This window comes from Cotesia typhae, unplaced genomic scaffold, assembly GCF_013202065.1.
Source record: "Cotesia typhae breed Kobodo isofemale line unplaced genomic scaffold, CoteBio_Ctyphae contig_11, whole genome shotgun sequence".
In the NCBI taxonomy this organism is placed as follows: Eukaryota; Metazoa; Arthropoda; class Insecta; order Hymenoptera; family Braconidae; genus Cotesia; species Cotesia typhae.
Genome location: NW_027423711.1, coordinates 2,320,445 through 2,344,201, shown reverse-complemented (window position 1 = coordinate 2,344,201; position 23,757 = coordinate 2,320,445). Strand labels below are relative to the sequence as shown.

Genomic DNA, 23,757 nt, shown 5'->3' with positions numbered 1-23,757 from the left:
GAAATGGAGTAGTAAATCAATTAAGCTATTTTTATTTTAAAAATAGGGTTAAGTAAGTCTTAATTTTTTTAAATTAATTTTTTAAAATAATTTTCTTAATTAATTTTTTAAATTAATTTTTTTAAACAATTTTCTTAATTACTTTTTTGAATTAATTTTTAAATTAGTTTTTTTAATTAATTTTTTTAATTAATTGCTTAAATTAATTTCTTTAAATAATTTTTAAAATTAATTTTTTTGAATTATTGTTATTAAAATTTTCGTACATATTATTTAGATCTTTTTTTTACTTCTATAGTACTGAATGAATGATTGAAAAAAAAAATTTTAGATAAATAAATTTGTATAAACGGAAATAGATTAGTTGTTAATAGAAACAATAAACAAATAACAACTAAGTAATTTATATTGAACAAAAAATTTTAAGTTTTTAATTTTGACTTCTTTTTTTGATCTAAAGCAATCATATGATTGAATTTTGTCAATAAAATTTAATTTTTAAATTTCTTACAAGCATCTAAAGAATATTGACAAGAAAGAATGAATTACATTTTTATAATGAGCTTTTAATTAAGTATTACTTTATTTTAATTCTATAGCCTGATTTTCACTATTTACAAGTTTGAAAGATTAATATTTAACATACAGCAAAATTATATCCCAATTCTACAACGTCTCTTGCAAATTAATATCTAAGTACAAAGAAAAAAAAAAGTAATTTTTATAAATCATATTAAACGATACAAAAGCTTGGACCGTTTGCTGGTTGAGCTGGAATAGACCGTCGATTCATTCGACAAGTATGTTCCTCTAATCGTTGAGCTACATGCAAAGTGCTGTCAATACTTTTCGACCAAAGACGTTCAGCTGCGGCACTAGCACGAGGCCAGATTCTCTGATGCATATTATTACTGAAAATTAAACATCCGTGATTATCAAGTTGAAAATAATACACTTACCGCTTATGTATTAAAAGATTATATTCATACCGATCAACAAACTCCGACCACATACAAGCTTCTCCACCTAACATTAAATCCTTGACCTTGTCCGAATCAACAAAATCAAGAGGGTCACAGTTATAAAATTTAGACCAATCAGAACCTCCTGCTATATGATCCAAGTACCAGCAAGCAGATAAAAGCACAGGATATCCTGCTTCGGTAATTTTTGATAATTTTTCAGACCAGTTCCCAGTCCATACATGAACCACGGTATCTTGAGTTAGTTCTACGCGATTTTCAAATACCTAAAAATTTTTAAATGATTTAACGACATGTAAATATTAAAACAATTAACTAATTTTTTCATTTGTTAAATAGTGACTTAAGAGCTAAAGCTTCTTTTTTATTGTACAATTATAAAGAAATAGTTAAAAATATTTATAGACAGTATAATCAAGTTTAAGGGGTACAGCCAGTGTGAAATTTAAAAAAAATTGATATTTTTTTTCATATTTTGAACTTTGAAAATGAAATACTAAAATTTTAAATCGATATCTCAAATAATTTTGGAGTTACAGTCATTCAAAGAGTAGCCGTTTTGCAGTAATTACTCGAAGACAAATGATCCGATCACTACCAAATTTTTTTCTGCATGTTCTATATATAGTTCTCCATATGATGACCCTTCAGTTTTTTGATCAGATCAAAAATCGAATTTTGGCAGTTCAAAAAAGATCAAAATTTAGGGTAAAATTCAACTTAAAAAAAAAAAAAAACGCCGCTATTTTGTCAACTTTTGATATTTTTTTTCGACCGAGGGTCATTGTACGGACAATATCTTCTAGTTTAACGAGAATTTTTTTTTTTTTACGTTTCATCCACGAAGAAAGCCGGAATCACTCCAGCAGCAGAAGATCTTTTTTTAGCGTCGTTGGAGATCGCGTGTAACTCGAAAAATATTTAATTTTTTTCTTTAAAAATTTTTCTGTGAACTCTCAAAATATGTATAAATATACCTTTAAAATTTAGAACAATTGATACAGTAGTTTTTTTTTTTTTTTTTTTTAATTACCAAAAATCGCCTTTTTTTTTTTTTTAGACTGTCACACTAATTGTTCCCCTTAAAATACACTAATCTTTAAAGTTTAATTACTTGAATCACATACGACTTACTTCTTGCCAAACGATGGAGCTAACATTGCGGCTTGCTGGAATCTTAAGCAATTCTGCAATATAAGCGCTTTCCAGACGAGTAAAGTCCTTTGACATACCATGCTCTTCCATGTACGAAATAACTTGTGGATTACTTTCCCAACAATCAAACGGAACTTCATCTCCTCCTAGATGTATGTAATGGTCTTCGAAAACTGTCATGGCTTCGGTTAGCAATGTTCGTAGAAATGGCCATATGCCTGGGTTCGTTGGGTTTATGGGACCTAAACGTCCATCAGGGTTTCCCATAGAATCTAAAAATTTATATTTTTAATTATAATATTTTTTCAGTCAATAACAAGTGACGTTCATATTTCTCCATGTTTTCTTAATTTAATGACAGATGGTGATTTAAAATTATAATAAACTTACCATAACATTTGGTCAGTAACTCAGGATGAGACAGCCCCCAAGAAGCTACATGACCTGGAGAATCAAACTCCGGCATAACCCGGATTCCACGTAATCTTGCATGCTCAATAACAGCTTTCACATCTTTAGGAGTGTAAACCATACTAGGATGCCAAGCACCTTTTCGCGAAAGCTCTGGATACGCTGAACTTTGATACGGGAAACTGTTGTCATCGATAATATGCCAGTGGAAAACGTTTAATTTATTGTATGACATTGCGTCTAATGTCAGAAGAATCTCTTCTACAGGGAAGAAGTGGCGAGATGTATCTAATAAAAGCCCTCGATGAGGGAGCTTAGGTTCATCGATTATCGATTGGTTCTTTATCGCTAGCTGAAATAATTTTATTACTATTGTTGCTGTTGTGACAATAATTATAATAAGATTAATAATTTTCTTACATTTAATCCATCGCCAGAAGGTATCAAGAGCTGAGAAAAAGTTTCCAAGCCACGAAGAGCTCCCCATATTGAATTCGAATAAAGATGAGCAATCGCGTCATTTATTTCCAACTCATCTAAAAAATTGAATTATTTTTAGATTTAAATCGATATAAATATTTAAATTTGATTAATCTTATCGATAACTGTAAAAATTGAATTTTTATCAGTCAATATGATGACAACTGATATCTAATCTCATCGTTGGATTTATTTAACATGAATTAGTTGGATGCAAGAATTTTTTTTTTAACAAACGCCTAAAAAAATTTTTTCTTAATCGATTTAAAATAATTCTACTTTTTAACAAAATAATAGAATTGTTAAAATTAAAAATTATTTAGTTAAACTTGATATAATTTTGTAAAAAAAAAATTTATAATTTTTAATTATTGTAATCATTATTTTTTGACGGTAAAGTAATAGACTTTTGATTCTTATACTTATTGTAAAATTCTTAAAATGTGGTAATTTTTATCAAAATTATAAAATTTTCAGATTGATATACAGAAAGAAAAATTTCTTGGCTTAAGAAAATTTTCGGGTGCCTGAAGGAAGACCGAAGTAAAAATTTTTTTAGAAATTCTATTCTTGGTGGAAGTAATTTTTTCTCAATTCAAATTATCATAAATATTTAATACAAAAAAATTTTTATATTTGATCAAGATTTTTAAATACTTTAGGGAAGCTAATGCCACCTATCTCAGCTGAAAAAAAAATTTTCTCACCTTGAGAAAATTTTTTTCTTGAATATTTGATACTCATTTTATATTATTTTAGCGTGCAATTATACATATTGAACGAAAAAAAAAAATGATTCAATATTATTTGATCTTCCCATTTGCCATGTTAATCAATAAAAAGTATTAATGAAAATTTACTTCTATCAAGAACTAAATTTTTTGGAGCAAGAGACTGAATTTTCTCAAAACAAGATTTTCTTGACTTAAATAAATTTTCTTGGATCAAGATACGCATTTCTTAAAGCAAGAGAATTAATTTTGTGAAAATAAGTAAAATTTCTTGTGCCAAAAAAAAAATTTTTATTTTCGCTCAAGAAAATAATTAGGAAGAAAAATATTTTCTTGGCTCAAGTGAAACTTTTTTTCTGTGTAGAAAATAATCTTAAAATTTATTTACATTTTTCATTCATATGCAGATACGGCATTTTCTCACAACTTCCGACCACATTGATCCTAAGTTTCGTAAGCATTCCCTTAAAATCATTATCATAGCGATCAAACATCACCATTTGGTCTTCCATGGCCTTTCGGCCTATCCTAGCTTCGCGTAGGATAATATCGTGATATCGTTCCATGGCATCATTTATAACGTCACAATCAATGTTAGTCTGTAACATAGAAAATCCATCAATGACTAATTATAATAAATAAATAAATAAATATTTACTTACTTCAATAGCAAAAACCGACGGTTGTAGAAGTAGAAATCCATGGCGTCTAATTTGATTGTAAACAAGAGGCCAAGGTTCACCTTTTGTCGGAACTACCCAAGGTCCAGCATCAGCATTAAAATCTGACCCGAAAGAATAATCCGAAATCATGAAAAACAATAAGAAATATTTAATCAACATTGCAGTAAGTTTAATTAATTTAATACCAGAACTTTAGGTCAAACTTTTATGTTAAAACTGATATAAAAATGATACTAGTCACGCGAATACCCATCGCACACTGAAAGTTGTTGTCAGCGGACTTATTTAACTGATACTCTGTTATCTTGTTAACATTCTGAGGCTATCGGTCAATTGGGAATAACCCGGAAACGAATATTTACTCTTGCTGTTGGATCACAGTAACAGCTGTCGGCAAATAATCGTATGTTGGGAAGAAATTGCCCCATAATGAATCAATAAGAATTCTTCATTATTTTTTTTTACTACAATTTTATTAAGATTAAAATAGAAGCAAAAATTTGTTTATGAAAATTATATCTGAAGAGATGTCAAAATTGGTCAATTATGAATTTTGAAAAAAGTTTTAGAAAAAGAAGAAATGTTTGATGTTTTATCTTTGAGAGAAGAAATTTTTATTTAAAAAAAAAATAAATATTTTTTATTTTATTGATTACAAATATAATTATATGATAAATCTGCTTTGATGAAAAGGATTAAAAAGAAGATATTGAATAACTAATTCGTGTGCAATATCCCCATTATCATTATTTATATCTATATTTCTCTTTTATATTAAATTCAAATTTAACTTAAAAATATATTAATGCTACCATAAATGTATATTGCCGATCGGTGTTCTTTTGCAATAAATATCATTATCAATAAATGTGATTTTACTGATAGGATGTTAAAACATGACAAAAAATGATAATTTAATTTATGAAATAAAATAAATAAAGAACGTAAGATTTTTTTATCTGAAGAAATAAAAAAAAGTGTCAACTCCATTGATTGTTAGTTGATTTAATGAGGGGTAAACTACCCTAAGCAGGGTTACGGTACTGTTTGGTGACTCGTAGCTTCATTGATTGCAACGTCGTACACTAGGACATCGGACGCCATCGTACAGCCGACTGCCGTCGAGGAGAAACGAGGAGAGTCGTGCTGCTGGAGTGAAAGATCGAGAGAGATAATAGACAAATAGGAAGACGGATATGTATGCAAGTAGTAAGAAAGAAAGAAAGAAGAAATAAACGTGCGTGAATATGCGCATGCGAATTTTTTAGATACTATCCATTCACCCTCATTTATTTTTTTGCTTGCCGGAAAACAGAAACTGTGTCGATCGTACATAAAAGATGTGCAAACTATGTACTACTATAGATTTTTCATGTTATAAAAAATGATATTTGAAATTTCAGGCATTTCCAAATATTTCGGACGGATTAAGATAGATTGAATTTTAGTTCGAGAAGAAATGGATGTTTTTTTTTACTGCTGAATAAATAAAAGCTGTAAATTAAAAGAAGATTAATAGAAAGATGTCGGTATTTAATGTTGTAGACTCAACAACTTAATACCCGATCGATTTTCCAGAATACCTAGTGAACCGGGAAATCCTGGGTTATGCCGCGAATAGTAGTAACGGCCAGTTACCGTACATCATTGATTCTCAACTAGTGTAGGCTGAGAAAGCTAGACTAGACGAGACGAAGCAAGGAACAAGAGCTTATTGTATATTAACAATCGATCTATTGAATGTTTATTTATTAATTTTCATAAAAATCTATCATCGTTTTGATTTATTGTTGAACATAATTGAAAAAATGGGAGTAATCAATGAAAGCTCTGATGAGGCCTTAGTTATCGGATAAAAATAGGAGGTCTCTATTGTATGAGTAAAGACCTTTTTGCCAGCAGTGACAACTAACTCTTGAGCGTAAAAAATCAAGGAAAACAAGAGCTTTTACTCTAAGTGTAGGTGTAGGAATGACAGACAACCCCCTTGGAGTGATTATATATCTAGTAGTCGGGTATAGAGAATAGAGAGTGAAAGAGTATAATATAATAGTGGAGGAGGAGGGATTTAAAAGCTGGTGTATAACTCTGTATAGTAGAGAGTGGAGTACCGGTATACTAGTTTTATAAACATAGTGATATAATTTTGAGTATTAGTATTTTATATGGCATATATGTATGGTGTGGTATGCACCCGATTATCCTAAACATGCATGACTCTGTTTATTGGTGGTGGTTACCACGCGACAATATTGAACTATATATATATATGTATATATGTATGTAAGAATGTAAGAATGTGTTTGTGACGGATATATCAGTAGCAAATGCCACACTCCACACTGTGATCCTCACTCTGTCTTTACTTGGATTCTCCTTCTATTTTATGGACGATCTATAAGCGCATGAGCAAATAACTAGGGTGTCCGTCTGTGGGAGCTTGCGGCGCACGCGGACATTATCAGTGCTCGCGGATCCGTCGCGGCGTCGATCGAGCCCTCTTCCACCTAGCGACGAAATTACGTGGCGGGCACCTCGCTGGCATTACGAGCTCGTCCTGAGGGCGATCTTCGCCTAAACTAAGGCCAGCGACGGAGTCAGCCCACTAGGTTTTTTAAATTCTCTTGAGGAGGTTTTCCTATTAAAATCCATTAAATATGTAACCCAAGTTTGTGATTTTGTGCGATAGTATTTAAATAGAGAGCTAGAGTAGCTGGGGAAAAAGCTCTAAGAAAAGAGGTGGAAGAGAACCAGAAGAGGTGGAGAATGAAATCGATCGGATAGTTGCCCGATGCGGAAACTTTTGTTATTTATTATTGCTTTTTTTAATAGTGAGTGAATTTTACTGATAAGGATCGGTATTATTATCCGTATTAAAATACGTAATATAAAGTGGTGGAAATAGATTATTTAATAAATATTAATAAGAAAATAATTATATTGGCTGATATCGTGCGAGGGTAAAGAAGAGAGCTTGCGGGACGATTTTGGGTGTTTCTGCAAAGTAGTGACTCGAGACGATAACCGAATACAGGGTGTGATTAAAGAGATCCTCCCAATTCCTATATGCCTTCTTTTTTTTCCGAAGAGGTTCCTGTTAAGAGGTTGATTAAAAGACTGATTATCCAGAGTAAAGAGTCAAGCTACTACCTACTACCTACTATCTGTAATATATTTACAAAGTCACTCCTCTTTTTGCTGATAGTTAACACTAGTTAATCAAGTTAATGTAAGTAGGACAACTATGTCAAGTTTAACTATCAACGTTTAAATATCAAAGGGTGACATTAAATCTCGCTTTTAGGACTTTTTGAGAGAAGCTAATTTGTATGTTAAATAATTTTTTTGGAGTCACCGCTGTTTGTTAATCATCAGAATACAGATGAGTCGTCAAGGGAATACTAATTGGGCAGCCAGGCTCAAAGTATCAAGACTTCCTTCCACATCAATCGGATGAACTTTTATAAAAGTGGATCATTAAATGGAGGACAATTAAAGGTCAATCAATACCAAGACAAGAGATACTAACTTCCAGTTATGTACAAACTAATTGACGCCTTAAAATTTAACACGTGACATCCTCATCCATATATATATTAACATAAACTATCAAATATGATATAATATGATATATTTATATGTAAGAAGAAGTACGATCGATAAAGACTGAAAAGCTTTCAAAGCACAGAGAACTGATAAAAAAATTGATGAATAATAAATAAGTCAATATTAAAATACTAACATCTTATCAATAATAATGTTATTTATTACAATGACTGACACCTGATAAAATTAGGAGGACTTGGAGGAGGCACAGGCAGGTTTGAGGAAGATTATTTTCAAAAATGCCGGCATTAAGTGATCGTAAGTGACCTGTGTGTGGGTGAGATCAAGTGAGACCGGAAGAGATATATTTTCGGTGTCGGAAAAAAAAAAGACAAGAAGGTAGAGGGAGACAAGTGGGTCGCCTCTCCTGACGCTGAAAGTGAGAAAGTCGATCGTTGGATAAAAGAGGGGAGTTACAGATAGAGAAGAGATATAACTAGTTGAATAGATAGGGGGAGGAAGTTTTAATAAAAGTAGAACTAGAAAGATATGTCCAGAGATCCTTACTCCTCTAGTGTGGTTGGTCCAGGCGGAGGGACTAGATCACCTAGAAGTGGAAGACGTGTTGGTGAGCTTCCAACGGTTGATCGCAGCCCATCTCGAAGTTATGCCAGCGGACGAGGCAGTCCTTTGGGTCGTAAACGCGGCACTAGAAGTGGAAACAATTCACCTGAACATCTCAGTTACTCTTCCAGTTATCATCATCACCAGTTGAGCAGTCCATTTTATTCACGAGACGAGGATCTAGCCAGTCCAGTCATGTTAGAAGAACGCGGTAGAAGTATGTCCACGGGGGCCACCGGTCACCACCGTTCCAGAAGCGCTTCCAGACCGGCAATGTCAAGTTCTGGTGTCCTGTCTGCCCGGTACACCAGCTTGGACCGGGCTTCCGCTGGTATCCTTGATCATGATCGCGAATTCGTACCGATTCGCGATCCCAGGGAACGCAGCAGAGATCGTGGGGGACTTTATCTCGACGACGATATTTATGGCTCCAGGTCTGCGAGACAGAGTCCCAATCCCCATATGCTCAGGGACGGTGGCATGTACATTGGTGAGCTTCAGCATCAGAATAATGATCTTCAAAGAGAGTTAGGAAATTTGAAAAAAGAACTTGAACTTACAAATCAAAAACTTGGAAGTTCTATGCACAGTATCAAGACCTTCTGGAGTCCTGAGCTTAAAAAGGAAAGAGCTTTGAGAAAAGAAGAAAGCACCAAATACAGTCTCATCAATGAACAACTCAAATTACTCAATTCTGAAAATCAGGTATGTTATAACTGACATTTTTTTTTTTATATTCTTGAAATCTTTTGACATCATTTTTATCGAAAGATGTCTGATTAATTAAAAAATTTGCACTCGTATTAAAGACCTTTGACTATTCAACAATTAAATTATTTAATCCTAGTATTCTGACTAGAATCACCAGGATGAAATAAAATGACTAATCTTAAAAAGATTGAACATAAACCGTCCATAAAATGATAATCCATATTGTCCTTCATTTAATTAAGTTAAATATTATAATTTAGAGCTTCTGGTTTTTAATTATACTAAAAAATTAGAAAATAATTTTGAATCATTCTCAATAAATTTCAAATAAGAATAAGATGATTAACAAAAAAAAAAAAAAATATTATTTTGTTGTAAAAAAAAGAAGTGGAGTGCTTTTTGCAATATTTTTGTAATAACTTTACTTTTAAAAATTTTTACCAATAAAATACAATAATAAATATCAAGCTCTACATTTTTATAGAAAATTATTCCAAATTATTTCTTACTTTTTAATTTAGCGAGTTATTTAATTCTTAAACTATAATTTTTTATCTTTGAAAAAGTTTCACTCAAATAAATTTAATTAATTCTGAATAATTTCATTAAAAATATTATTTTTACCGAATTATTGGCGTAATTCGTCATGATCCGGTCTCCATTAGTCTTAATTATCAAAAGACTGCTAAAAATAATGAAGATTCAATTATTTAATTGATAAACGAAAATCTCTATCTCTGAACTGGGTAATATTATTTTTAGATCTACATAAATATTTTAAATTTTTCGATCGTGTGACTCTGTAACTTATATATTATTTAGGACGGAAATAAATCCAATTTAGTCAACACAGCCATCATGAGAAATTCAATAATCCGGGTACTGTAACAAAGTTAAGCTCTATCATTGTTATACACATCCAATTTTATATCGTTCTGAATTTTTTTATCTATGTGAATACTCATATGTGGTGCTACAGTATTCCACTTTGTGAGTCATTAGCATCGCAAGTTAAATACAAAGTAGAGACATTTATTAACTTTTTTTTTTCAGCTCTACCCCAATCTTTTTGTCCACATAAATCTCAATAGTTAACACATGTATACAAGTAGTCATTCATAAGACTTGATAAGTTAGTTGAAAAAAAAGGTTACTGGCTGCTGCTGCAGCTTATCGTATAAATCTTTCTACATGCTTCAATTAATTCCCTAAAAGTAATTCACTTACTAAGTGGATGCTCAGTCGCTGAGTCATGATTTTCATTACAGAGAAGTTCTCGTCAAACTTTATCGTTTTTACCGAGTTAACTTTATTTTTTCACTGACATTGTTATTATTTTAAACCACCTGCTTTATTGATAAAGTTTTACGGTTATTTCTACAAATAGTTATAAAACTTTAGTGTTCACAATGGTTAATTAATTATAAATTTATTAATTTTTAACATAAAATAATAAAACACTGGTAAAAACTTTCCATAGATAATTTTTTTCATTAATCTTTAAAATAATTATTTATGAACTTTCGTTCGGTTGAAATAAATTTAGTAAATTCATCAATAAAAAAAGTTTACTGAGTTGTAACTTCAATTTAATTTCTTGTAAGTTCTATATAGACTCGATGTTTCGGCCAGAGACAAAATCTAGGGGACTAAATCAAATAAATTTCAATTGAGAAACGTATAGTTAATTTAAATAATTTTATTTTATTTTTATTACGTATTTCTGTGTTTCTATGTTTGTTAGTCATTTAAAATTTGTAAAAAAAAAATTGAACAAAAAGTAACTTAGTCTCTAATGAATAATTTATTAAAATATTACAGAGTAAGCAACTCAAACCGCAAAACAGAATAACCGCGAATATTAAAACTCGACCATTTAATTTTTTACTTACATTAATATTAATATTGCACGGATAATCACGTGTTTAATATTAAACTACTAAAAGTTATCGATACTCTAATTAAATTAAATTAAAGTACGTAGTTAATAAATTTAAGTTTTAAAAGTTTTACTCGGCTGGCGTTGCGATAAATATTTTACTTACATGACCAATTACTTTCGGTGAACTTAATTGTAACTTAACTTGACATTTATTTTTTTAAATTTAACTGGGATGAATATGTACGTTGATAAAAAATAATATAAAAATGAAGGGATAAAAAATTAAAGAAAGAATGAAGTTAAATGTAGAATGAGTAGAGCTACGTGTGACCTAAAGACCTTCTGTTCTTTACATCTATCAATGTAATAATATAAATGTTGGAGTAAGTTATACGGTCAAGAAAATGAAAAAACTAATAGGTTCAATTGTATACTTTTGGTATTACTATTTGTATGATGGTGTAAAAATGTTGTTAGTGCTCACTAACACTTTTATCTGCGGGTTGGAAATTATTGCGCAATGTAGGTCATAGAAAAAGTATCATTTGCGATTACCGTGATTCATTCTTTTTTTTTTTTTTAACAGTGGTTAGATTTTGTACTTATAAATTTACTGGGATTTTTATTTTTCGTGTAAATTGAACGATCATGGAAAAAGAAGAAACATAAAAAAGTTAGAGTGAGAAATCGTAAAATAAAACTGATGAATTTATTATTTTTTCAACTTTCCGGCGGGAAAATAATTTTATTTTTTTTAAATGTTTTCTTGATGAAAATAAACCATAGTATATAATCAAAAGCTAAAGAATAAATAAAACATAAATTATTTGTCTATTGCTAAAAATTTATAGTTATAGACAATAAAAGTTTGACCAATTCAGTAAAATCTATTTGTTAACTTTCAAAAGGTACTAAAAGATAGAATATCGTGCAGAAAAAAATCATGAACGCGAGTATAAATGCACTTTGGGAATCGAACGTAAAGCAGGAATAAAACAATGTATTAGTTAAGTCGCTTAGTTCTATTTTGTTGTATTACATATATGTTCTTGAGAAAACACCGTCGGTGCGAGGGACCGTGTGTTATTCGCGTGTTATGCCGGCTACTCTCTGCTACCCGACGTTATATTTAGGCCGATCGATGAACATATACGTAATACATACATATAGATACACATGTGTCGTATAGTTTATAAACAACCAAGATCTTTGTAAAACATGTATGTTACTTTTTTTTTCTAGATTATTTTTACTTATTGATTTTTTTTTGTTTATAAATTATTTGTCTCCTAATGTTGAACTAATCTTTTTTATCAGCCTACTGAAATTGTATACAAGTTAAATACAACGTCAATTACTTAATATATTATGCTGATTACGCTGAAAAAAAAAATTATCGAATCAAGAAAAACATTCTTGAACCAAGAAAATAATTTTGAAGAGTAAAAATAATTTTATTGACTTGAATCGAGAAAAATTTCTTAGTTTAAGAATTTTTCAAGTCAAATCAAGATAATTAAATTCTTTACAATTATTTACTTGATTCAAGTAAATTTTTTTTCTGTGTACAAACGATTTTGAGAGAAAATTTTAAAAAACATAAAACATATAGCTGACTAGTTTGAATTATTGAAAATAATAAATCCATTAAAAATGATTCCCACAGATAAAAAAAATTTATTATACCGAATTTTATTTTATGAGAATTTTCTGATACGAGAATAAACATATTTCAAAGCAATTCAATTTTATTCGAAGCCGCAGTTTAATATTTTACAGATTTGCTACCTGAGAATAAATAAAAATACGAATGTGTCCCCAAAAACTTTTTCTATGTTTTATTTAAAGTTTAGTTTTCTTTCATTTACTCTTATAAATTTAATTTATGTATATTGGACACATGAAATGTTCTTGTTTAGAGTTTTCCACTTTTTATGAGTTTATTATTGAGCAATAATTATTTATTTAGTAACAAAAAAAATGGTATGATGAGCTACTAATTTGTTGATGTAGATGTTTGATGTCAAGGTTTTTAGTGACGCAACGCGCAAATCAGTCACTGAGTAAAAAGATTGATTCAGTGATGAATAAAACAGTAGCACCATTTTTCTTCGAAATATTATCTTGTATTGTGATAGATGCCTACTTAATTTTATTTTTACCATAGCAAATTTTTTGAAGGATTATTATCATCAAATAATCGATATTTATTCCAATTTACAATTAGTGTTGTTAATAATTTATTTATATGACATTTCAATAAAAATGTACAATCTAGAATTGCAAAAAAATTTTTATTTACAAAAATATTAATGTAAACTATTGTTGAGACAATATTGAAATGTTATCTGAAAATTTTTTTTTATAATTATAATTAATAATTGATTAATTAATTAAATTATTTATTATTATTATTATTATTATTATTATTATTATTATTATTATTATTTCAATTTACATATTTATGTGTAATAATTAAAGAAAAAAAATTAAAATTTCAATGTAGACAATAAAATAGAATTGACTTACCAGCCGTGAAATTGAATACAAAAATGAAAGAAACAAAAACCGCAGATCAATAGAGTTTATTCACCGATTAAAATAAAATTTTTTTAACGTGTGCTATGAACTCTAAAACTTTCGCAGTCATTCTGGCACTCTACCAATGAGAAAAGTGAAGCTGACATATACCTATTACTGAGAAAGAGAGGAAATATAAATAGCGGAAACTGATAACCCACAGGTTTTCTTTCGTTTGCCAAAATTCAGCATTAAAGTCCCGTCGATTACGTCTGAGATACTCGCCAGAAAATTAATTTTCGTTTCCTACTTTCTCCGATAATTAACTAACTAATGATCTCGAACTCTGAGAAACTTTTTCAATGAATTATACGATGTTAGATATAATAAAATAAATAACACAAAAAATACATTCAGTATATTTTCAATTTTTTTCATCTTTGCAATTCATCGAATAAATTTATAATTAACATTAAATTAAATTATTTTCAATAGAAAAGTTTATTTCATTGATGAGTTACTCAAAAATATCAAACAAATATATCATGATAGTTATACTGATGTTGGATTTTATTCCTGAGTATCACGGACACGTGTTTTAATGAGGAAGTCACTGCGGTGACGTTTGACGAAGTATCACTTACACTCGGTAAATGTGCCCTTTTTTTTCTTTTAGTGTGTTGCACATATAATATGCAAAGTGCATCTTATAAACGTACATATGTTATAAAAAAATCTCATTTTATCTTTTCATTTTATCTGCTCTGTTGTCGTAAACTTGAGATGTGGTTTGTGCTTAACTTTTCAACGTCAACTTTTTTTTTTTAATCTTTTTTAAATAACCTAAATATGACCGACCTTTACATCAAAGTATTAATTTTATGACTCATAAATTTTGACAAATTTTACTTTAAAATTACTGACACTAAAAAAAAAGTTAGAGGTGAATGTAATAAAAAATCTTGACATTTTGATAAAAATTTAAGGGAGAAAAATTATGTTTGTCACATAATTTCCAATACATTCAATAAGCATTAAATAAAAAATTTGATGCAAGTTCTGAATTTTTTTTTTATTGTTCAAAACTTATCTTCTTGCAACAAAAATACTTGTTAAACTTCATAATATCAATGGTTTTCTTTATTAGTAAAGGTGATTCAGGATCAGGAGTTTTGTTCATCAATTTATGTAAAGAGTATTCATTGCTCACACTGAAGCAAACTTTTCTTTTTCTCTAAGCCTATTTATGTGCCCAAATAGAGGAAAAATGTTCTACCTACTAAAAATTTTAATAAAAAAAGGCGTTTTTTTTTTTGCTTAAAGTGAACTTAAAGCGAACAAAATTGCGGTGTAAAATTAACTTTCAAAACAAAATGGGAAAAAAAAACTCGGATCAACATTTTAGAGTGGCCGATTCGCCCCAACTGCTCTTAGACTTTAAACTTAAACAAAACTTTTGTAAGACCAAATAATGTTTTTATTTTATTTTAGTGTAAAAAATTTATATTATTATAATTTTTGTACAATAATTGAATGTCAAATTACAATTCAGAAGGATCAATACCAATTGGTACTTATAAATTAGTCTGAAAATGAATATTCTATTAGAGTTATGTCATGAATCGAGATCGTCGATTTTTCTATAAAAATATAATATTTTCCTCAACTCGGCAAAATGGTTGGGAGTAGAGGAATGTAAGGAAAAAATTGTAGTATTAGAACTGTACGGTGTAGACGTAGAGAGAAAATAGGTCAACTAAAGGCAAAGAAAAAAGGGAAATAGGACGAGCGTTCGAGAGACATCGAGCGAGAAGGAGTGATGCAGGCATTATCGAGCGACTCTGTTTCTTAAACACTCTACTGCTACTACTACTACTACTACTACTACTACTACTACTACTACTACTACTACTACTACTACTACTACTACTACTACTACTACTACTACAACTAATACTACTATTACTACTTGTCCTCTACTACTGCGCTACATGCTACCGTAAAAACACACTCTGTTTGCTTCAATACTAAAGCTCGAGTTGATACTCAAAGCTCTTCTTGTAATATCTACTACGTTGGCCAAATCATGGGAAATGAAAGTTTTATAACAAAAGATACTAAATTATAAATTTCCCACAGTCAGCTCTCATTGGTATTTTATTTACTTTCCTTTAAATCATCAATTATTCGTCTTATTCAATTAATCAAAAATGCAATTTCATTAAACATCTTCGACTTTATTTACTCAATAATCTACTTATACTTTTACTAAGTTTTTCCACTAAACCACTGTAACATATTACTTGCATGACACGAAACAAAGTGCACAGTGAAAGGGATGTATGTAATTTTCTCAGATCCTGACAATAGTTTTTTTTTTTTTTTATCGGATTAGATGTCTCTTTGAAGTTTTTAATTTAAAGTAATGAATAGAAAAATCTTCTTAATCCAGTTTTTTAAAGTAACATAATCTAATCGGTAAATATTAATGAAATAATTATGAATTCTGTTTTATTGAAATTATAAATGAATTTATTTTAGAAATTTTTAAACGTACTGATGAATTAAATGAACGTTTAAAATTTATTTTTAATAAAGTCATTTTTATAGACTGGTGCTAGATATCAAACCCTGAATTGCCGCCAATATCTTGCATGATAAATTATAATTCGCTTTCGATAATTAATACATTCCCTGGTAGAAGTTTCAATTTCATTGATAGCTAATAAATTAATTTTTTTTTTATTTGTAAATATTTTTGATTCATAGCGCTATAGTGCTTTTTCACAACAAGCTAGAGTAACAACGTGTGAGGAAATTATTTGCCCGATAATTAATAGCGTTTTATTACCTGCATTATTACAAATTTCGACGTTATTAATAAGAAAAATTAGGTCAACATATTAAGGGGGATAGCCACTGTGACGCTGGAAAAAATAGGCAATTTTCGGGAATTTTTTTTACTAGGATAATAAAGGAATTTGGGGATCGGGTTTTTTTTGTTTTATAAAGTATATGTTGAGGATAATTCTCCTAAATTTTTATTCAAAAATATTTTGTTATCACAAAGTTATAAACATTTTTGTAGAGCACCAAAAAAATTTCCCCCTCCATTGCCGGTACTGTAACTCAAAAATGGATTATCTGAAACAAAAAAACCAAACGGCATTTTAATCTATAGGAATGTCGCTATCGTCGCACGTAGGGGATTTTGAAAATTTTGATTTGAGAAAAAATGGCGCCATATTGAAAATTTTTTCGTCTTTTTTCCTCATTTTTTTGGACTCAAACAGCCTTAAAAAATCTTAAAAATTAAAATTTTAATTAATTAATTAAAAGTAACCAATTAGAGAAGATATACCAAATGAAGATTTAAACCCTCTTTTCTTCCAACTACCGTCACCGGAGACAGAAATTCCAGGAATGTCATTGGATTTTAAATGCTTGCAGGTTTCTTGGATTTCTTCTTTAGCAGCTTTTTTCAACACTAAATCACAACAGTTTCTAGCTGCATTTCTGATTTGTGTGACCAGACGATCGTAAAAGCTATGGAACATTGGTCGTGGTAAATCCATGAAAGCACAAAATCTTTCAGCTCCAGATAACCCAATACCAATTATCCGCATTGCAAAGATGAAACGGCGATTAATTTCATACGCATTCTTGATGAGTGGACATGAATTTATCAAAACTGGATCACATTTTTGCAATTCACAACTAGTTTAAAACCTAATCCTCGAATACTTGTCTCAGTAAAGTTTACATCACCACCACACTTTTTACACGATACACAGCCACTTAGTAAATTAAATATCGAAAAAAATTTATAATTTTGTAGCTAATACTCGAATCAATTGTACAATCAGATTTTTGTGATAATTTCCTCTTGGAAGCACTATCACGTCGTTGAGAGCCAGTATTTTTTCAGTTTCATATCTGTTGAGCGGTCGATTAAATTTTTCCTGTCGTTTGGCAGTTTTCTTTCGTTTTTAATAACTTTACTTTGTTTACGATCCATTATTTAACAAATTTTTTTGTTAAATAAACAAAAAAAAAGATCAGAAGATTTAAAAAAATAAGTAAGTAAACAATAACGAGTACACTAAGAAACTCAATAAATTAAAGAACGAGTGTGTATTCATACAAAACAACTAAACTATGAGGTACAGTATCTCAACAATAAGAAAAAATATACGTTAAAAGTCAAATAATTGTAACGGTTGACAATCGTGAGGGAAAACAATCGCCAACCCGTACGAATCAAAGACGGAGCGAGCAGGCGACGTTTTCGTCGAAGCGCCGCGCGTAAAACGGTCAATCGACGCGCTCTTATAAAAATGACTATAACTCGAAAACTATTCGGAATTTTTCTATAAAATTTGAAATACATAATTTTGAATATATAAACTTCAGTTTAATGAAAAAAAAAAATAAATTTTTTTTCCGAAATTTTACAGTGGCTATCCCCCTTAAATCATGTAGTTTTCATAATTTTATACGGAAATCATTAATCATTACAAACAGATTGATTAAGCGTTTAAATTCTGAACAATTTTAATTGAAAACATGTTTTGGAGAACTAGTCATTTTACTTTTTCAGTCGTTTTACTTTTTCAGTATCCACGAACTGATAAAAAAAATTAAGTTAATTCAAGAGAAAAACTTTTGAACTAATAAAATTATTTTAAAGAGTTTAATTGTTTTGAACTAAGGTCGAAAATGCTTGAATCAAGTAAAATTCACTTTACGAAGCTAGAAAAATTTTTTACGTGATTCAAAAGGATGAAACACTTTAAAATTATTTGTTGATTCAAGAATTTTTTTCTTGAATCAACTTAATGTTCTTTTTCAATTTCATTTTGTTAGCATAATATTTTTATAGGACATTAAAACATCGTTTTTAGACGTAAATTGAAAATTGAAATGTAAATAGATCCCATATTTATTCAAAGTAATATTTTTCTATAATGAAACAGTTTTTCAAAGAATAAGATTTGCGTTAAAATACTTTGTGAATGATTTGAACTGTAAAATGAGATTTATTGAGTCAACTGTTTACTCGAAAACTACTGAACTGTTCTTGATGGAATGTGGCACGAGTCTTCGAGATACTATTTACGATAACTTGGATGATGTATTTTTTTTTTTTTTTTATTATTTATGGTAAGCATTAAAATATAGTCACAATGTAACTCAGGACCAGACTTTCAATATCTTCACATTCATAATTTTACAATTCAAAATTTATGATGTTATGTCGTAAAAACAAGTATAAAAATAGTCAATACACGAATTTTTACGATGTAGCATCGTAAATTTAAAAATGTAAAATTATGAAAGTGAAGATATTGGAAGTCTAGTCCTGAATAATGATGTGACAATTGTAATTTTTCTTACAATTTTTATCCTTGTAGTTGATCAGAGTAAAAACTAATAACCGATAACTTTTTAAAAGAGTAAAAAAAAAAACAATTTTTATTTTAAAATTTCATAAAATTCAGCTATTATTTATTTTTTTATTATAATTTATATTTATTTAAATGCCAAGGCTAAAAGCCGAATAGCAAATGGTAGAAATTACATAATGGCAATGGTACACGTAAGTAACATTATGAAACAATTTTACATCTTTGTATAATAGTGAGAACATAATGTAAGTATAAGTAAAATACAGAGAAGAGGAAAAGAAAAATTTTTGAAAACTAAAAGATCCTGAAATATTGTTTATATAATAGCAATTTGTAAAAAACATTAAGTTTACAGATAATTTTAATTCAAAATTAGTTTGGTAATGAAACTAATTCTAGTATCAGTGAAATTAATCGTTAATAAATCGATAATTTATGAGCATATTAAATTTTCTAACTCCAGATGTTGAAAGAATTCAAAAGCTTTTATTTTGAAAGCCTCAAGACGAATATTATACGTCGAAGAATCATATATAGGAACATTTATGACTATATCAAGCATGATGCGGGCATATCAGGATATATCAAGACAAATATGTCCTAATAAAATCAATTTTCATGTCAGGCCACACACGGGCATACCAATACATTTGATAAATTATGTAACGACCTATAACGACATAAAATATTCCGATATGTCCATATCAGAAAATTTTTTACGGATGTGATTTTAAAGGCGTCATAGCGTTTCACTTTGAAGCGTGCAATTCTTCTCGATAAACGACACAGCAGATCTAATAGTCCATGTAACTTATGGAAGTAAAAAAATAATGAAAAGAAAATGTTTTATGTTATCGCATGTGTGGTTAAAGCAAACGATAATTTTCTCCACGTAGTTGTTTAGGTCTCGGAATGATCGTTAAAGATTTAAAACACGGTAGGAGTTAAACTGTTAAACCCGAGGGATCACGTAACTAACTTAAAGCACATTACATACCACTCCTTGAGCTGAAACGTTATTTTCTCTTCCTCGAACGTAGGTGTGACCTTATCGACGGTTTTCCATGCTTTCACCCAAGAGCGTTCTCGGCGCGACATTTCAAGCACTGCTGGGGTAGTTTTAGTTCTCAGAAGAGGATCGATCCTCTCGAGGTACAATGACCTCACAACCAGACTCTTTTTTTTATTCGTACTATAATAGAATCTTAGACTCTCTTATTTCCCTTCAACTTAAAAGACTCTCCAACTACTCTTTGGCTTTCTGTTTTGATGTTTTTTTTTCTCGTGCGTTTCCTTCAAAGCTATAGCGTCTGGCTTAAAAAAGTTTTACTCTTTTATTTCCGTTTCAATGAATATACATCTTTATATTTTAAAATCAATAATTTATATGAAAAAAAGAACATATTCACGCTAAGAATTTTTTTTTTACTTACTGCGAAGAATAAGTACAGGGTATATAATACTTGTATGCAATACTTAATAGGATCTGAAGAAAGGCTTCCCCTTAAAATTCACAGCTCTTTGCTCATTTTTTCTTATTATCTCTTTTCTTCTTTTTCTATTCATCGATATTTGCCGAATTATCGATCATACTTCATTTAAAATTCACGATATTTCACGATTATTTACAGCTCTTCCACGAGTTGAAAATTCAATGAGAATAAATAAATCAAACCTCTTCTTAACAAATTTTCTAATATTGTATGATTATTTAATTTTAGAAAATCCATAATTATATTTTAATTTTAAATTCTGTTGTAAATGTTTTAAAAATATATTTTAAAAATTGCTACAAGGTATGAAAAATAATAAAATTTACCAGAGAATTTTTTTTTATAGGAAAATCAAATTTATGCATGATTTCGTAGAATAAAAAATACTAAAAGACTATTTGCTGCAATATGCAATGAAAAATTTAATAATTTCCCTGCGGAAAAGGTTAAAACAAGAAAAAAACCGAGTAGAAATGTAGAATCAAATTTATTTTATTTTTCTCTTTGAAAGTATTTCACTTTATGCGGAAATTTTGGAATATTTCTTATTTGCCTCGCACCTTATTGCTTTGCTGAGGAAACAAAAATCATAGATGTGTAAAGTGGTATTCAGAAGTTTAATATAATATTTCTTAACATCAATTGCAATGAAACAAACCAATTACATTTCATTTGAGCATTCATACATTCCTAATTATTTTGTTAACGTCACTGCATATTAATTATTCAATTAGGCGTATAACATTAATTATCCGTATAGTATCATGAGACAAATTTGACGTAAACGAATATTCGAGAATGCAATTAATCGTCTATTAATTATGAGTCTGTGTATTTTACTAGTTTATTTGTCGCATATCACACACAGGCATTTAAAGATACTTATATACGAATTTTACAGAAAATAATTAGATAATGTCACTGACAAAATTGATATATAATCCATTCAATGAATATTGAGTAGCAATTAATATAAAAACAGTGGAACAAATTCTATTTTTTAATTCAAGGACCGATCAAATAAAGTATTCAAAAAATTACCTGATACTTTTTAGCATTGACAGTAATTTTTTGAGAAAACTTTAGTGCGTTATATTCTTTAAAATACATAGTAAAAAATTTTGCGTCATTGCGTCAAAAAATTTTGTGTTAAATATTTAACACTTTTATTTGTAAATTTAACATTTATTGTGTTAAATTAACATAAAAAAGTGTTAAATTTTAACATAAAAATTTTTAACACAAAATTTTTTGACACAATGACGCAAAATTTTTTACTGTGTAACAAACGGATGAAAAATCATTCAGTATGATATTTTGGGGAAATTTTATGCCCTAAAATTTTTTGTGATATTAATTTATTCTGAGTTCTTTCAGAAAAACTGGAGAAACTTCAAAATTTAGCGTTTTTTTTTTTTTTTAATATTTTTCGACTATCGTTGAACGAGAGTCAACTACGAGAAGGAAATTTTTCTTTCTACTAAAAATATCCCACGCCAGATTTCATGCTTATCTTATAGTAAGCAATTAATTATAATCTTTTTTATTTCGAGGCCTTTCTTGTCTAGTCTATATAAATATTTAATAAAAGAAAACGTATTTATTTCTGCCCCTATTACTGAAACAGTTTCTGCCAGTAGTTAAAAGCAATAATTCTATACAAATAAGTAACTTCTGGCTTATAACTAAGCCTTACATTTCCATGAATACCTTGGTTATATTTTTTATATTATCGTTTATCAGCGACCCTGATTTACTTGAAGACTTGAGACATATTGATTTTATTTCTTTGAATAATTGAATAAAAAAATGATAAACGATTAATGATTGTAATAAATACAATATAACGGGGAAATATTAAAACCATAGCTTGTTTATAATTTTATCTGTATAATTGCTTTAAACAATATGTAGTATACACTGTTAGCTTGTTTAGTAACCTGAAGATACACTGAGACAAGGTTGGCATCCAACATCACTACCACCAAGGGTTTAATGCCTCAAGGGAGGCTTAGTATTTCGTAACTGTCGCGACAGATATGTATTGACGTAATCTTAAGCGCTTTTATCTTACGTCATTCTAGTGTAATCTCATTTTATTTTATTACATTTATTCGCAAATTTTTGAACAATGATTATTAAAATTACTTTGTTTTATTAATTAGTTTAATAAACGACGGATAACACTTTTAAAATAGTGATATTTAATTAAGTATATCAATGAGTTTTTAAACAGTACACTGAAAAAAAAATTAATTTGATTCAAAAGAAGAATTTTTGAATTAAGAAAATTATTTTGAAGAACTTTATTGATTTAATTATACGAAAAAATGTACACTGCAATAAATTATAGTCGATTTGTAATAACTAATGATCAACTGCTAAAAATTACCATTTCAAACAGTAAAATCGTAATTTTATGAATCACTTTATAATATTTATCATTTAAATGCTATAATTTATTCTTTACATAGGAAAAAATACTATTTAAAACAGTAATATTCGCTATGTAAATGTCGAAAATGTTAAACTATAATAATTGAGAATTTTTACTTTGATATTTATCGTTTTGTACCTAAAAAATGATCACATGACATGTAAAAAATATAAAATAGTTACTAAATTTCTAATACAAGCAATGTTAATATTTATAAAGTAAAATGGTAAATTTTAAACGCAACGCTAAAAATGAAACTTTAATTATTGACTTGCTTGGACTGGTAAAATATATGTTTTAAGAGTAGAATTTTTACTGTTTCAAATGTTAAATTCTCCCACACAGAAAGAAAAAAAATTTTGAGTCAAGCGTAAATTTTCTTAAATCAAAATAATCTTAAGGAAGACTGAAAATTTCTTGAATGAAATTAAAATTTTTTGAACAAAGTTAAATTTTTTTTAGCCAAGAAAATTTCTTCTTGCTCCAAAATAACTTCAGTCTTTCTTATAATTTTCTTGGTTCAAGAAATTTTTTTTTTCTGTGCAGAAGAGTGAGACCCCCTTTTCCTCATCTGAGTCACCCTTTTCCTCATAATATGGACTATATATTGAAACGGCAATTTTTACTGTTTGAAACTGTAATTTTTTAAGATGAGAGAGTCGTTATTTACTATAGTGACAGCTACTAATCATT

The 23,757-nt window shown here is 29.0% G+C and overlaps 2 protein-coding genes across 8 annotated transcripts in view; one reads left to right on the top strand and one right to left on the bottom strand.

Annotated features, from left to right (window-relative positions):
- Nucleotides 1–550: 550 nt before the first annotated feature.
- LOC141528934 (beta-hexosaminidase subunit beta) lies at nt 551–4,544 on the bottom strand. Its single transcript, XM_074245232.1, has 7 exons — nt 4,423–4,544; nt 4,149–4,359; nt 2,970–3,085; nt 2,529–2,901; nt 2,118–2,410; nt 990–1,249; nt 551–911 (listed from the first exon to the last, which is right to left on the bottom strand). Exons 2-7 carry the CDS (start codon nt 4,324–4,326, stop codon nt 734–736), a joined length of 1,398 nt encoding a protein of 465 aa, XP_074101333.1. The 5' UTR covers nt 4,327–4,359; nt 4,423–4,544; the 3' UTR covers nt 551–733.
- Nucleotides 4,545–6,252: 1,708 nt separating this feature from the next.
- The window catches only part of Brp (ELKS/RAB6-interacting/CAST family member bruchpilot), a 61,366-nt gene continuing 43,861 nt past the window's right edge, over nt 6,253–23,757 (top strand). For 6 of the 7 annotated variants that reach the window (XM_074245218.1, XM_074245211.1, XM_074245180.1 and 3 more), the window contains exon 1: nt 6,253–9,318. In XM_074245218.1, coding sequence (XP_074101319.1) covers nt 8,539–9,318 — 780 coding nt within the window. In that variant the 5' untranslated portion in view covers nt 6,253–8,538. The remainder of the gene's footprint in view (nt 9,319–23,757) is intronic. The other variant, XM_074245187.1, reaches the window with a different exon arrangement.

Coding starts and splice junctions, on each gene's coding strand:
- LOC141528934 (XM_074245232.1), bottom strand. CDS start 4,326: ATGGAACGATATCACGATATTATCCTACGCGAAGCTAGGATAGGCCGA. Junction 2,902..2,969: donor CTTCTGGCGATGGATTAAAT/GTAAGAAAATTA, acceptor AAATTATTTCAG/CTAGCGATAAAGAACCAATC. Junction 1,250..2,117: donor GCTCCATCGTTTGGCAAGAA/GTAAGTCGTATG, acceptor AAAAATTTTTAG/GTATTTGAAAATCGCGTAGA.